The sequence below is a fragment of the Nelusetta ayraudi genome, unplaced genomic scaffold, assembly GCF_046127955.1.
Source record: "Nelusetta ayraudi isolate G7.1 ecotype Tasmania unplaced genomic scaffold, CSIRO-AGI_Nayr_v1 ptg000004l, whole genome shotgun sequence".
Classification (NCBI taxonomy): domain Eukaryota; kingdom Metazoa; phylum Chordata; class Actinopteri; order Tetraodontiformes; family Monacanthidae; genus Nelusetta; species Nelusetta ayraudi.
In genome coordinates this window covers 11,695,973-11,711,616 of record NW_027466054.1, presented here as the reverse complement: position 1 = coordinate 11,711,616, position 15,644 = coordinate 11,695,973, and the positions used below count along the sequence as shown (strand labels likewise).

General features: G+C 47.2%; 3 protein-coding genes across 3 annotated transcripts; all 3 read left to right on the top strand.

Moving 5' to 3' along the window:
• The first annotated feature begins 2,290 nt into the window (after positions 1-2,290).
• Positions 2,291-6,264, top strand: actb1 (actin, beta 1). Its single transcript, XM_076035119.1, has 7 exons — positions 2,291-2,448; positions 3,575-3,700; positions 3,806-4,045; positions 4,570-4,816; positions 4,922-5,113; positions 5,221-5,402; positions 5,590-6,264. Exons 2-7 carry the CDS (start codon positions 3,578-3,580, stop codon positions 5,731-5,733), a joined length of 1,128 nt encoding a protein of 375 aa, XP_075891234.1. The 5' UTR covers positions 2,291-2,448; positions 3,575-3,577; the 3' UTR covers positions 5,734-6,264.
• Positions 6,265-7,401: 1,137 nt separating this feature from the next.
• On the top strand, positions 7,402-10,542 carry fbxl18 (F-box and leucine-rich repeat protein 18). Its single transcript, XM_076035106.1, has 7 exons — positions 7,402-7,537; positions 7,916-8,113; positions 8,200-8,549; positions 8,629-8,764; positions 8,846-9,924; positions 10,007-10,225; positions 10,302-10,542. The coding sequence occupies exons 1-7, from the start codon at positions 7,520-7,522 to the stop codon at positions 10,456-10,458; spliced, it is 2,157 nt and encodes a 718-aa protein (XP_075891221.1). The 5' UTR covers positions 7,402-7,519; the 3' UTR covers positions 10,459-10,542.
• A 941-nt stretch (positions 10,543-11,483) lies between these two features.
• On the top strand, positions 11,484-15,294 carry ptcd1 (pentatricopeptide repeat domain 1). The gene is made up of 8 exons (XM_076035092.1): positions 11,484-12,121; positions 12,201-12,341; positions 12,463-12,681; positions 12,765-12,866; positions 13,317-13,979; positions 14,064-14,180; positions 14,441-14,623; positions 14,771-15,294. Exons 1-8 carry the CDS (start codon positions 11,660-11,662, stop codon positions 15,005-15,007), a joined length of 2,124 nt encoding a protein of 707 aa, XP_075891207.1. The 5' UTR covers positions 11,484-11,659; the 3' UTR covers positions 15,008-15,294.
• The last annotated feature ends 350 nt before the right edge of the window (positions 15,295-15,644 follow it).

Here is a 15,644-nt window from a genome sequence, read left to right as displayed (position 1 = left end):
CACACAACCACAGATGCACATGCACACGTATGCAGGTCACATTCTTTTGGAATGCGACTGAGGGGAAGACTGCCCAAGTTAAACTGGCTGTACATGTGCTCATCATTGCAGCCCCAGTAACTGTGCCTATCATGGGAAAATAGATAAGGGAGTGGTTGGTTTCAAAGAGGGAGGAAATGCGGCAAACGGGGGGGGAAGAGACTGTGTGTGTGTGTGTGTGTGTGTGTGTGTGTGTGTGTGTGTGTGTGTGTGTGTGTGTTTTAGGGGGAGAGAGGTGGCAACAGAGGGTGGGGATGGGGATGAATGAAAAGTGGACACAAACTACCTGCTTGCTTCTTCCATTTACGGTCTTAGTCAGAGCCCGGAGCCAAGCCTGTGAAATTTTGTGACTGTGCAAGTGAGTAACGCAAGAGCTACGCATAAGTGTGCGGTGCAACACACGTATGAATCATGCGGGCTGCCCAGCTCCTCCAACACCAGGCAGCAGAAAGTGTCCTGGGTTTTATTGACGTAAAGTTTCATAATGTCTGCGTTTTAAATGTTTTGCGACGAGGCAAGGTTGGTTAAATGAAGTGAGAAGTATGAAAAGTGTTAGCAACATGCATACACACACGCACGCATACACATTCAGAGACTTTAAAGGGGAGATTCATTCATTTCCTCGGACTGGTCACATGACCTGAGCAGCGCATTCTTCCTCCCATGTGACTTGCGCCAATATCTCCTTATATGGACGTCATCCAAAGGAACTCTTAAAGGGATGGCTGTCCTGCCCTTGGTCTAAACTTGGTGTGTGTGTGTGTGTGTGTGTGTGTGTGTGTGTGTGTGGGTGTGTGTGTGTGGGTGTGTGTGTGCAGTGTCTATCTAGAGTAGACTAATCTCTTGTCTCAAAAGCCAATGATCCCTGATCAGCTCATTCACTCCCCTCCTTGTCGCCCTCTGTTGCCCCACACCTGATGACACAACCTATTCACAGGTCTGCACACTCACTTCCTGTGTGCACTCAACATATGTGTAACCGCTACGAAGCCCACTTCCTGTCCCTTTGGGCGAGCCAGCTCCCATATATCCATATTAGGAACGTAGTGAGCCAGTGAGAATTCTTCGTGTAAGTTTATGAGTCTTTGTCCGGTGCCCTTATTGAGTTAAAACAGCACCCCGGGACCAACCCACTTTGTCTCCGATCAACTCCCCGGATGGCTCTTTGCAAGCGAAATCCCAAGAGCATTATTGGAAAGTAAACATGTCACATAAGGGAGGGTTTTCGCTCATGGACATGACGGTGGGTTGAGAGGGGAAATGCTTGTTTGACATGTAACAGTGGTTGTATCAGCAGGTGGCAAAATTAAATTGAGCAACACATCTGAGTAATAATTTCCTAATACAAGAGGAAGCGACACGCCTGTGTAACTGTCAATCAAGTCATCCGGACCAACTGATGAGTGATGAGAGATTTGAGGTTTTCCTGTGTGTTGCCGGTAAACAAACCTCAGCTTGACCGCATGTAACGCTGTCACTCTAACCCCCCCCCCGTGTGTGTGTGTGGTGTGTCTGTGTGGTGTGACACCAGAGCGAATGGGGAGACGGTCGTGTCAATCAGGGTGTTAACAGCGTTGTCGGTGACCCCGCATGGGATTTTTGCCCCCCGCCCCATGTCTTAATACTTCCTAAAGCATGGACATCTGGCATGAGTGAGCTTATTAGCCTTGCTCTGCGCCACAATCCACTTCTTCTTCATCTTCTTCTTCTTCTGCTTTCCATCTGCTGACCTGAAGTGAAATGAGGTGACAGTAAGCTGTGAGTGTCACTCAAAAAAAAAAAAAAAAAAAAATTGCACAGAGAAGCAAAGGCAAATTGTAGTTTGTTCATCAAATAAACAGTAAACGGGCATCTTGCTGGCTGTGAATTAAGTCTTGGACTTATAGTGATGCACTAAATTACTCTTAAAGTGGATTACACCTAAGTTTGATCAGAGAGTCATGCAAAAATATATATTATATCATATATATATATATATTTAAAACCGTATTTTGTAGCAAAGCAACGCTTGTCTTTGATGAGGATGATACCACGCGATTATGTCATCCCTCTTTATTGAGGCAGGCCCATAAAACTGCGTGTAGTCGAGCGGCGAACGAGGCCAGATTGATTATATTGATAGCATATAGGTTCACTCCTGCTTGTTGCATGCCCCCCCAACCCCTGTCTTCTTGTCAGAAGCGTGGAACGGCCGCTGCATGCGCCACACCCAGTGGACGCGGCAGAACCAATCAGAGGGCGCTGTGCAGAAAGTTGTCCTTATATGGAGAGGGGCTGCAGCGCCAGCTCTGATAAAATCCTGCAGTCTATTGGCCTCCATTGCAGTCGAGTCAAGGCACAGAGTCCTACCGGAGTGTAGCGGCGCAGACACGGTTGTTCCCTTAAACGAGAAAACCTCACTCGCATCAGGTAAGGCACAATCCAACCACAGAGACTTAGAAGTTACCGCTGTTGGCGCGTTCAATATCTAGAACGCTGTGTTATATTTACTGCATCTATTATGTAGTTGAAACATGTCTTTGCCTTATTGATGCAGTTCTAAAAAGTCTTGATCCGGCGCGTCCGTCTGCACCACTCAGTCGCTCTTTCATTCATTCATTGCGTTCATTGCACATGCGGGTTACAGGTTGTTCATTTATTTATACATTCATTTATATTTTTTTTATTCTGGGGGATGCTCCAAGCAAACTAACCGGTCCGGGCATCCCTCTGCTCTCCCTGCCTCACACTTGTCGTCGCCCCCGTTCAACGGGAGTCAGACCGCGTTAAATAGCTCGACCTTCTCGCTTACATGTAAGCATCTCCTGGCACGCGCCGCCAGGCTGTGTCGTCTGGCGTCGTGTCTGTCGCAAAAGACCGGCGAAGGAGGATTATAGATCAGACCGAGGCGCTTTATCTCCGACACACTTAGTTCTTCTTCTTTTTTTTCTTCTTTTTTTTTATTGTAGATGGGAGGTTTTCAGAGAGCCTGACTGAAAGAGATCCAAAAAGTGTTTCAAATTGCAAATGCATCATTGTACTGTGTGTAGTACTGTGGTGGTCACGACGTAACTTTGCGCCCTTGCTGCCGGGGTGGCGCACGTCGAACTTCTTTTTTCTTTTTTTTTTTTCTTTATTGTGAAAGCGGCATTCCATAGAGTAAAGCGATGCTGCGCGTTCCGTTATGTTCATCCCCACCCCTCCCTTTTTTTTCGAAGGGAGTGGCCGACCCTGCGAACGACGCACGGGGCGGCTTCTCGGGCCGGGCTGCCGCCTTTCTGTCTAAAGCTGCGCTCACTTTTGCCATATATGGCCATGGCCATGGGCCGAGGCAGAAACCGCCTTTTGTCTCTCATGGTCCAGATTCTGGACTCCCGTCCTGCGCCACTGCGACATCAAGCGTCCGCTTCCCAGAACGACAGGGGCGCTCACGCCCCGCGGGCTTGATGTTTGCCAGATGTAGCGCATAACTGTCTGAGCATCCCGTCTCATAAACGCCCTCCTCCTCTTCCTCCCCCCCTCCCACCACCCCTCCCGCCCCCACTTGTGTGCGCAGAAAATGGAAGACGAAATCGCCGCCCTCGTTGTTGACAACGGATCCGGCATGTGCAAAGCTGGCTTTGCTGGAGACGACGCGCCACGTGCCGTGTTTCCCTCCATCGTTGGACGTCCCAGGCATCAGGTAGAGTTTAGTCTCTCTTCGTCTATTTATGGGGGAATAAAATAATGGGAGTTTTAATATTCACACTCTTCCTGCTTTTTTTTTTTTTTTTTTTTTGCGTCCCAGGGTGTGATGGTTGGCATGGGCCAGAAAGACAGCTATGTTGGTGATGAGGCACAGAGCAAAAGGGGCATCCTGACCCTGAAGTACCCCATCGAGCACGGCATTGTCACCAACTGGGACGACATGGAGAAGATCTGGCACCACACCTTCTACAACGAGCTGAGAGTCGCCCCCGAGGAGCACCCCGTCCTGCTCACCGAGGCCCCCCTGAATCCCAAGGCCAACAGGGAGAAGATGACTCAGGTAAAGACGACTGACGCGCCTGCTCAGTTTTGCCCGCTGAGGCCCGTGGGCAGGGAGAAATGTGTTACCGCGCAGGAATTCCCTCCGCTCAATCAGTCTGTCTGTTTCCTCCTGCCCCTTCACTCCTCCAGGGTTCCTCTATCCTGTCCTGATGCTTCCATCTCTGCAGATGCTTCAGGTTTTCTGTCTATGTGCGTTCATATGCATCAGGAATGACTTTAACGCCGCTCGTTCGCTCATGTTTTCAACCTTTGGCTTGTTTTTAAGACCTAATGTTAGGAGTGGGTGGATGTTGGTCTAACTCCACTTGTGGTTGCATGATGCAACAGATGATGCTAGAGCAGACCACTGCACTTTGTGTCTGCAGTCAAAACAACCCCACGAGAATTACAGGTTGTCGTTGGTGTCCCATTAGAAGGAGGCCCGTGTGCTGTGTCATCTTCATCCCCTCCCATTATTTACTAACCGCGACTCTCATATCTCAGGTGAGTCTTTTAACGGACCGTGTCCTCTCTCTTCTACAGATCATGTTCGAGACCTTCAACACTCCCGCCATGTACGTGGCCATCCAGGCCGTGCTGTCCCTGTACGCCTCTGGTCGTACCACTGGTATTGTCATGGACTCTGGAGATGGTGTGACCCACACAGTGCCCATCTATGAAGGTTACGCCCTGCCCCACGCCATCCTCAGGTTGGACCTGGCTGGCAGGGACCTTACAGACTACCTCATGAAGATCCTGACCGAGAGGGGCTACAGCTTCACCACCACCGGTCAGTGCACAAAACCCCCAAGGACTTGAAACGATCTGATAATCTAAAGTTTTGTTGTTGTTTTGTATGAGAAATGAACCTGGGAACATTGCGTTTACCTTACAGCTGAGCGTGAGATTGTGCGTGACATCAAGGAGAAGCTCTGCTACGTCGCTCTGGACTTTGAGCAGGAAATGGGCACCGCTGCTTCCTCCTCATCCCTGGAGAAGAGCTACGAGCTGCCTGACGGACAGGTCATCACCATTGGAAATGAGAGGTTCCGTTGCCCTGAGGCCCTCTTCCAGCCCTCCTTCCTTGGTAAGTTAAAGTCAAAAAGTGAACTGCTGTTGAGAGGGATCTTGTTTTGACTGCCAGCATGAATAGTTAGAGTTGGCCAAACACTAACAACATCAAACTTTTACTAGGAATGGAGTCTTGCGGAATCCACGAAACCACCTTCAACAGCATCATGAAGTGCGACGTCGACATCCGTAAGGACCTGTACGCCAACACCGTGCTGTCCGGAGGTACCACCATGTACCCTGGCATTGCTGACCGCATGCAGAAGGAAATCACTGCCCTGGCACCAACCACCATGAAGATCAAGGTAAAACTGCTCTTCCCTGCTCCAGTTTGTCCCAATGATGCACCAAATGTTCTAGAAAGCACTCTGCCTCTGCTGCCACCCAGTGGGCAAATAGAGTTATTGCAGTATTCAAATCTTTGCCGTCTTGTTTTTGGGTGCTTGCTTTCGTTCATCCAAGCATTAAACCTTTAAACTTTTCTCCTTGCAGATCATTGCTCCTCCCGAGAGGAAGTACTCTGTATGGATCGGCGGCTCCATCTTGGCTTCCCTGTCCACCTTCCAGCAGATGTGGATCAGCAAGCAGGAGTATGATGAGTCTGGCCCCAGCATCGTCCACAGGAAGTGCTTCTAAACAGACTGTCAGTCCCCTCCCCCAAGACACACTGCTAAAAGCCCAAACGACTGGCTCTGCATACATGCTTACACCAATACACAGGTGTATGCCGAGACCACAACACCACTTCCCATTTCCCCTCGTCACCACGGCTATGGCACCATAACCCCTGATGGGGGAGAAACTCTGCAGGAAGTACAGAGCATGTCCCAGGCGGTGTGAATGTGTGAGGAACATGATGTCCATTGTCGTGTTTGTGTAGGTCATTCCAGATGTGTTTGTTCACCACCTTATTTGCCTCTATGAAGGTTTATTCTCTGGCGGGCCCGCCGCCCAACAGACCTGTAGTATTGCTTAATATGTAAATTATGTAATCTGAAACTTGTTTTGTTTTTGTACTTTCAGCCTTAAACGATACTCGGTCCAGTTTGTTTTTGTCAATATGCAAAAGACAAAGCTTCTACCTTGTATTGGGGTATATGAAGGATTGTGCATGGGGTTCTAAGCCTCTGGTGTACACAACAACCCAATAAAGCGCACATGAAAGAATATGGTCTGCCTACGTCATTATTTAATACACTTTACAATATTAAACATACAACTTCAGTTTTGTTCACCTGTGTCAGATAAAGTAATTAACCATATGGTTTCAGAAAAGCACTTTCATAGAAAAATCTAATTAGCTTGCTTCTTGGGTTAGTGAAAACAGCTATAGGGACTGTTTAGTTGAAAGAATAGGTTCATAACCTATCATGCTATACTTGCACAACATGGAATCAATTTAAAATATTTAATCTACATGTAAAGATACAAACAGTTGTAAAAGTCAAAAATATTTCAGATAGACAAATATACATAATTACATCATATTCACACAAAGTGTGTAGTGTACATGGAGCACAAAAATACATATAAAATATTTGTATTTAATATGATACATAAAAATCATTTACTTTTCTATAACAAATTGCTGCAAACAGATACTAAGATGCCTAGAAAGTGAAAATATGTAATTAGTGGGTTGTTGTTTTTTTTTGTCTGACACTTATTTCATATGGAAGGTTTTCAGAGAGCCGGACTGAAAGTGATGCAAAAGTGTTTCAAATTGCAAATGCAGTAGTAGTTTTTTTATTGCAAGTGTAGAAGATTGCTGCCTCCCCCCAATAAACAATAAATAAATCTATAATTTTGTAATAATGTTTGGTTGTTCTGATTAAATATCCATCCCATCTATACCCACTTCCTCAGGGTTGCGGGGGTCTGCTGGAATGTTGGAATCTACCCCAACTGTCATAGGGCGAAGGCATAACTCTCTCTCTCTCTCTCTCTCTCTCTCTCACACACACACACACACACACACACACACACACACACACACACACACACACACAAAACCTTACATAAATTGGTAAAATAGCTTAATTGATAAAATTACAATATTTATAAAAGGACAGTACCGATTAATATCCCCATCCACATTAACTGTTGTTACTATATAATAAACTCTTTAGAATACCTCTATAATCATGCTTTCGTTTCATGTGGTGAACTTCAAAAAATAATCAATGGCTTTAGCAATAAACGTGTATTCGATAGTTGGTCAGGCGTCGAGCCGGTCAGGAAGTAGGTCCGTCGCTGATCTGCCTCCGCCGTAGTGCAGCAGCAAATGCAATCCGTGTTGTCAACGGTTGGTTGTTCAACCCAGCGAGATGCCGGTTCGGATTGAGCCAAGAATTGCTAATTAAACGGAAATATGAAATCACGCTGATCTAAGTTGGCTATAAAAAGGTGGAGCGACGTGGACATGGAGAGAAACTTACAGGTGAGTAACGAAATCCGGACACGTCAGTTTGTTAGCTTTGTAAGACTGACGCTGAGCAGCAGACCGAGGGAGCCCTACCGCAGCTAACGAGACCGAGTTGCGTTTTTAAAAAGGCTCTTTACAGTCACTGCATCTTGCGAAAGATTGTACACAAGGCGTGTCAACACGGGAACCGAGACACAGATTTACCTCCTGGTAATAGATTTAGAATTCACTGTCCAAACAGGAGAAGCATCAAAGGAAAAGTTAATGAATAGTTTACAAACCAAATGGGTTATTCTTTGACAGCCTAGAGACACATGTTAATGTTAGGTTAATTTTGCACAATACGGTTGGTACTTTTTAAAAGCACATCTTTGTGATATCTATCCGTCTCAGGCTGTCTGCGACAGGAACGCAATGTCTTCCACATCGGTGGGGATGTCGGATTTGTCTGACGAGATCCTGCTGTGCATCCTCCGCCACCTTCCGCTATCTGACCTGCTGATGAATGTGGCGCAGGTCTCCGACAAGTTCCGCACGCTGTGCCATGACAAGAGCCTCCTCACAAATGTCAGCCTGTCTGAGGACTACATGGTAATGACCTTTTATCATCATGTAGACCCATCTTGTGCATGATAAATCACATGCCAAGTCATTTTTTCCCTCTCCTGTCCCTCCAGGCAAACAATTCGGTCATACGGAACGTTTTGAAGCACCTGACCAAACACGTGCAGTCTCTCAGCCTCAACGGTTGTTACTGGCTCACTTCCGCCACGGTGGAGCTCCTCTCCGGCTGCCGAGGGGTGACGCACCTCGACGTCACGGGCTGCCGCCTCTCTCCGCCCCGCCTCTCCCGCATCCTCTCCTCCCTCCCCCAGCTCAGGTCGCTGGCTTTCGATGTGAGGGGAGACTTTAGCCTGCCGGCGCTCACTTCAGATGCGGTGGACTCCCTGAGCCGCCTGTCGGAGCTGAGGCAGACCCTGCTGACGCCAAGCTACGGCGTGGTGCCGTGTTGTGCCCAACTCCGCAAGTAAGAACCCGTGGATTTTAATCGAAGAGTAATGCATCTGTGCATTAGGTGAATCTGATGTTTGTCTGCGTGACTTCAGGCTGATGCTGCAGTTTGACGTCTCAGACGTGACCAGGGAGGGCGTGGGCGTCAGCTGCCAGTTAATGGTGGGTCAGAGCAGCGTGCCGCATTACCAGCAGCTGGAGGAGTTTACCGCCCGGCTGGCTCCAGGGGAGGTGAGTGTTTCTTTGCGCACAAACTGACGCTCTTTTTTTAATCTGCCGTGATTTCATCCACTGCTTTTTTTTGTGCTACAGGTGAACCAGACCCTGCTCCTGCTCTACCTGGCAGTGTTCAGCATCAGTGTTCCCAGGAATCTAAGAGTTTTCCTTGTGTCCATCCCCGGCCCGAGTCCCGCCCGCTGGCCCGCCGCTCCGTCGCTGGCACAGAGCCTGAGTCAGCGGGGCGACCTGGAGGCTCTGCAGCTGCCGAGGACCTGGCTGGACTCTCCGTCTCTGAAGAAGGCCCTGGAGGGAAACAGTCCGTGGCACCTCAGCTTCAGCCGCTGCCCGGCGCTGTGGCCGCAGGTGTTCAAGTCACTGCTGGAGGGAGGGGTCACGGATCCGACGCGCCTCATCAGTTTGAACCTAAGCGGGATCAACCAGGTTCTTTACGCCGAGTCCAGGAGCGTGGAGGATCATCTGGATCCTTGGACGGTTGGCCGACTGGCACTGTGTTGTCCCAGTATCGAACGGCTGAACCTGATGCACACACACTACCACCACAAAAACTCACCTGGGCAAGACGGACAGGCCCACTTGTGCGCCAGCTTGGCCAAATTTAGACACTTGCGGTCCCTCACTCTGCCCGCCTGCGCCCTGCCGGATGGCATAAACCAACAGGCGCAGATCTCCGCAAACCAAAAGTCTTCTTCGTCGTTCGTGGGTTTCACAAAGTCCGCACGTGTTGGCCTCCAGTACTACAGGCCCGACTCAGACTCTTCACTGTTGAGTGACAGCACGTCGGCACTCGCTCAGCTTTCGGCCGGCTGCCCTCTTCTAGAGACTCTGGAGCTCATCGGTCCTGGTTTTGTCTCTGCGCTGCCTCGGCTGGAGCCCTGCAGCCGAGGTCGCGGGGAGCCGCGCGGCATGTGCGCGTGGGCGCAAGCGGTCAACGATACGCACCTGGCAGCGCTCGGGGGTCTTTCTCGGTTGCGGCGTGTAACTCTGGCTGGACTTCCCGGAGTCCGCACCGGAACTGGGCTGGTGCAGCTGGCCAAGCTTTGCACAGACCTGCGGGTGTTGTCGCTCGCCAACCTCGGACCACTGTCGATCATGAACTGTGCACCAGCTCTGAGAGACGCTTTGAAACTGTGCACACTGCTAGAGGAACTCAGGTTAGACACGTCCGCATCAGCAACTGTCTAAAATGTTCTGTACGTGATTGAAAAAAATCTATAATTTGTTTCCTGTGTCTAGATTAGAGCAGCCCTTCCTCAACGCAAACGCGTCATTCTTTGAAGCTTTGTCATGCTGCACTCGTCTACAACGTCTCTGCCTCATCTCCCGGAGAGGCACCTTTGACCCCTCGGCCGCAGAAACCTTTATGGAGCGATGTCCCCATGTCATCATGTGCCACATGTTCATGGACAACACTTTGGTGGCCTGTCGCACATTGGAAAGAGCTCTGCTAGACAGGTGAGTGTTTGCAAGTGGGGAAATTTGTATCAAATGTTAATGGTTGACGACGTGTTATGCTCCCTCCACCTGACAGATTCTCAGAGGATCGTCCCGCCTTGAGCGTGGTCATCTATCCGCTGCAGCATGAAGACCTGCCCCCCGTCATCAGAGGCATCCCACTAACGTTGCTGGATCGCATAACTCTGTTTCAGAGTCACGTGGCTCAGCCTCCACACTTGTCACCCTTGTGACTTCACCAGGGAGCTTTTGATGTGAATGCTGCTCAACAGCTGATTGGTGCTATCTTCTGTGAGAAATAAAGTTTACAAACAAAACATTGACTGATGGACCATAGCTGTTTGTCTAAGTGTGTTGTTTGGATTTTACATTTGGTAACACTGTTGCCTCAATTGTTGCTCCTGAGCCCCAAAGCACTTATGTGCGTACATTTCTGCCATCTCAAATAAAACTATATAAATATAGGGTGCGGTTTTTCCAGAGGCGTGGTACCCACATGTCTCTTAATGAAGCCCATGTTGTTTTCAATTTGACTACATTGTTGGTTTCATCCATTTCATACTGACATTCTGTTAAATAACAGCAGCAGACACAACAATGTGATTATGTGACATATAAGAAGTTATAAAATATCTGCAATGTCACTCTTAATAATTATTTTATGGTAGGAAGATACAGCACAGTAAGATTATATCTTATACTGTGACAAAGGGGTACATTTATTATTTCTATAAGAAACATATTTTGAACGGTCCAAGACTTAACCCCACTGACTACTGAGTACTGTATATCCCCAAACAGTTAACCCTGCCAAACACACACACACACACACACACACACACACACACACACACACACACACACACACACACACACACACACACACACACACACACACACCTTTTTGATTAATGTTGGTCTGAAGCTATATTTTACCCAGGTAGAAACTTTTTCACAGTCTTTGAATGATTTAGAATTTTTTTGAAAATCATTTCAAAGCGGAACATTTATGCTTGGCAACTCTTGGCGACGGAGGACGTCTTCAATCCGCCGCACAGACCTTCTAATACATTAACGATTTAGTCGATTGGATTTCACGTGACATTCTGGATAAAAATTAACACTGAGTTAATCACAGTTACTACCCAGTCACAATCTTTGAAAAATAACACGCAGGTGAATTTTGTTGTGAACATTTTACCAGCTAATAAAGGTACTAAACATGAAATCATCGCTCTGCTGCTCTGGTCTTCTTGTTGTATTTGACACATGGCGGCGTACACAAGACGCCAGGGGTCGGGAGAGGCGCTACATTTACAGTAACGTTTTGCTAAACTGGTTAACAATAATGTTATCATTAGCAATGATAATGAACAACAATTAATTATCTTCTAAAACACAACACACTGGTTAGCTAGCTTCGACAGCAGAAAAATGCTAACGACGGTTGCCTGCTTGTGGGTGCGAAACGGAAGCAGAGTCTCTGTACCTTTTGCGAGGTTGTCGCTGGTGTCAACTGTCAAGAGCTCAACGAGGAGTTTGAATCCAATCGAGCTGCAGGATTTATCAGGGCCTCGGTCATCTAGGCTTCTCTATCCTCCACCATGGTATGTACAAGGCAGACCCTCGGCCAGACCTGTGTGCCTGTCAGCCGACCCTCGCAGCCCCCTCCCCGCCCCGGCTGACGGCGACTCGCAGGAGAACGAAGTCTTCGGCACCCTGTCCTCGGACATGGCCTCAAAAAGGTCGTTCAGAAAGAGCACCTCACACACTGAGGACTTCCGTCACCAAGAATGGGACGAGGAAGACGTGGAGAAACCTCGTAGGAAGCCCGCGAGGAGAAACACGCCATACTGGTATTTCTTACAGTGCAAGAAGCTCATCAAACAGAACAAGGTGCGCGGACCAGAGGTGGCTCGATTGGTTTTAAGCCGCATTTCTGTCGGCTAACTTTTGGTTTTGGTCCTCTCGACAGCTGCAGGAGGCTTTGGACGTGTTCAGCAGAGACATGCTGCAGGGGGAGAGGCTGCAGCCCGAGGAGTTCAACTACACCATCCTCATAGGTGGCTGCGGGCGAGCAGGACAGCTCAAGCAGGCCTTTAGACTCTACAATGATGTATGAGCATTTCACTCTATCACATAGCACATTTTAGAACGGAATGATTTTATATTATGTATTCATTTTGATCATCAAAAAAACGATCTGAACAATCTGTATGTGTACTTATGGCTTTCAGATGAAGAAGCGAGGTCTGGATGCCACGGACGCCACCTACACCGCCCTGTTCAACGCCTGCGCCGAGACGACATTCAGAGAAGCCGGCCTCCAGCAAGCACTGAAGCTGGAGCAAGAGCTCCGTCGCAAAAACTATCAACTCAGCATCATCACATACCACGCCCTTCTGAAGACGCACGCCGTCACCAACCACCTCCAAGCCTCCATTCACACACTCCGAGTAAGAGCTGAACCAACTCCTCCTGGTGTGTATTCTCTCCCTGGAAGCTTATCCTGTCCTCATCGCTGTGCGCTTGTTTGCAGGAGATGTTGGAGAAAGGCCACCGTTTAACCCAGGAGACATTTCACTACCTGCTGATGGGATGTTGGAAGGACAAAGCATCAGGTTTCAGGCTGGCCTTACAGGTAAGCTACCACCCCGGACCAAGGTGGGTGCTGCATAATTTTAGAAGTGACTGACTAACAGTTGCAGCAGCAAAAAGGTCCACAGTGTACCAGCATGCAAGTTTGAAGAGTCTATCAAATAAAATACTTGTATGATGTAGTTGTACAGTTTCAACTGCTTAACTGCTTTCTGTACATTCAAAACAAAATCGCAGCACAACACACACTTCTGACTGATAGCAATTACATTGTGGCAGTTTTGTTAATTGGTGTTGCCAGTGGAAATCTTACATACAGGTTGAAAAATACAGTAAATTCATTTGGCGGTCTAAAAGGTGATGTTATGTTTAACTTGACTTAGCGTTGCAAAAAGCATTTCCACATTTTACCATTTTCTGAGACACAGTACAGTAAACAAGTCATTTCACTGAGCATCAATGAACACATCTTTTTGTCGCGTTTTTTGTTCAGGTTTGGCGCCAGATGTTGCGGTCAGGCATCCATCCTGACTCCAGAAATTACAACCTTCTTTTGCGAACTGCAAGAGATTGTGGGATTGGTGACCCCTCCCTGGCCACCAGCCTGCTGCTGATGCCTAACCCAAAGCGCAGAGGAGAACGTGCGTCAAAGTCTGACGCGTGTACGGACGTTGTAGACATTGACTTCCTGGAGAGGCAATTGTTCATCCAACCCGATCCAGTCAGCAGCAGTCAGCAAGACAGCCGAGACACAGAGAACCAGTCCACGGGAGGAGACTCCACCCATTTGATACCAGTGAGGCAAACTGTCTCACTGCCTGTTGCCTCAGCTGCTGATTCCACAGCTCCCCCCAACCTGCTGGACCTCTTTGTGGGGAAGAGAAGTGATGTCATCTCCCTGGGTACCGCAGAGAAAGCGGCAGACAGACTGGCACTGATTGGAGGAGCCCAAGGTCTCCTGGAGAAAATGGAGGCGGGCGGACTGGGTCCTGATCTCAGGACTCTGACCCTGCTGGCCGACACCATGACGTCGGGATACTCGTCTCTGCAGCTGCTTCTCCGGGTCGCCAAGAAGCATCAAGTAAAGCTGGACGTGGCCTTCTTTAACTCAGCAATCCGCACAGCTGCCAAAGCTGGTGACATGGAAGGGGCAAAGGTACAAACACGATTGTATTTGTTTATTTATAATATGGAAATATATTCATGCTTGTGCCTGTTTTTAATGTACGTCTCTTTCCAGGCTGTGCTGAGCGTGATGCAACAGCGCAATGTTGGTGTAAATGTGCAGACTTTTGGATGCCTGGCGCTGGGCTGTGAACAACAGAAAGACGGCCTACAACTTCTCAAAGACATGGAGGTGATTAAAAACCAAAAAACCCAACACACGTCATGAAATCAAAGTTAGAATAAACAGTTTGTGTTACAAAATGGCAGAGAACTACTTTAACTCTGCTCCTTTTATGTACATTTTTGAAAACATTAACTTGGGAATGGGTAGCAAGTTCAGTAACAGGAATGAGTCTCTTCTGACTGAGACAAAGTAACATCAGCTGTACCCATTTCCAGCCAAGTAGAAGAGGTGCTTTTATTCATTTCCTTGTCTCCTTCTGTTTACAGGCGGCAGGACTTAGACCTAATGTACAGGTGTTCTCAGCTCTGATTGGCCGAGCAGCTCGACGACTCGACTACATTTACCTGAAGACAATCCTGAAGAGCATGAGCAACGCGGGGGTGTGGCCTAACGAGGTCATCATTCGACAGCTGGAATTTGCCGCACAGTATCCTCCCAACTATGACCAGGTAAGTCTATCTGGACTGCTGAACAGTTTGGCTTTTGTTTTATCCTCTCACATTGATCATGTGAGATCCATTTTTAAAGTTAAAAGACTGCAGAATGTATTGTTTTCTCACATTTCATTTCATTCTGCCCTTTTCCATTGGCATCAGTACAAATCCAGAAACAACTACCTGATCCACATCAATAGTTTTCGAGGCTTCTACCAGCAGTGGCTGAAATATACGCCTGCTCAGAGCGCTGAGGATGAGCAGGCAGAGCCGCAGACACAGATGGACTCTGCAGCCACCAAGACAGAAACTTCAGACGCGCTGACAGTGAGCCAGAAGAGCCAGAGAGCAGCAGCGAGGAGATATAACTCCCGCAAGAAGAGCAGTGCTCCTTTGTGACAGCACTCCCCAACCAACATCAGAACACTGACTTAACCTGCAAAAACAAGAAAAGCAGGAAAATACAGACTGTTTGTTTGTTTGGCAATGCTTTCTCACATCACTTTTGTTGTACGATAATTTAGTTGAAAATGTAATGCTTTACTATTGTATTCTTTAACAAAACACATTAAAGCTCCATTTATTACATGAATAAGAAGAAAATGTCCACATTATTGCTGAAGCGGAAAAGCAAATGTCAGTGCAAATGTGCATTAAAGAACACATTATTTTTTAAGTTGATGGAATAAAAAAAAAAAAATATATATATATTTATATATATATATATATATATACATATATACATATATATATACATACATATACATATACATATACATATACATATATATATACATACATATATATATACATACATATGCATATACATACATATATATATATACACATACATATATATACATATATATATATACATATATATATATATATATATATATATATATATATATATATATATATATATATATATATATACATACCATTTAATTCCAACTCTCATTCATGAGCACTCAACTGGCCTTGAAAGCAATCACGACATGCACAACACAATACTCAATCACTGAGGGAACCTTTA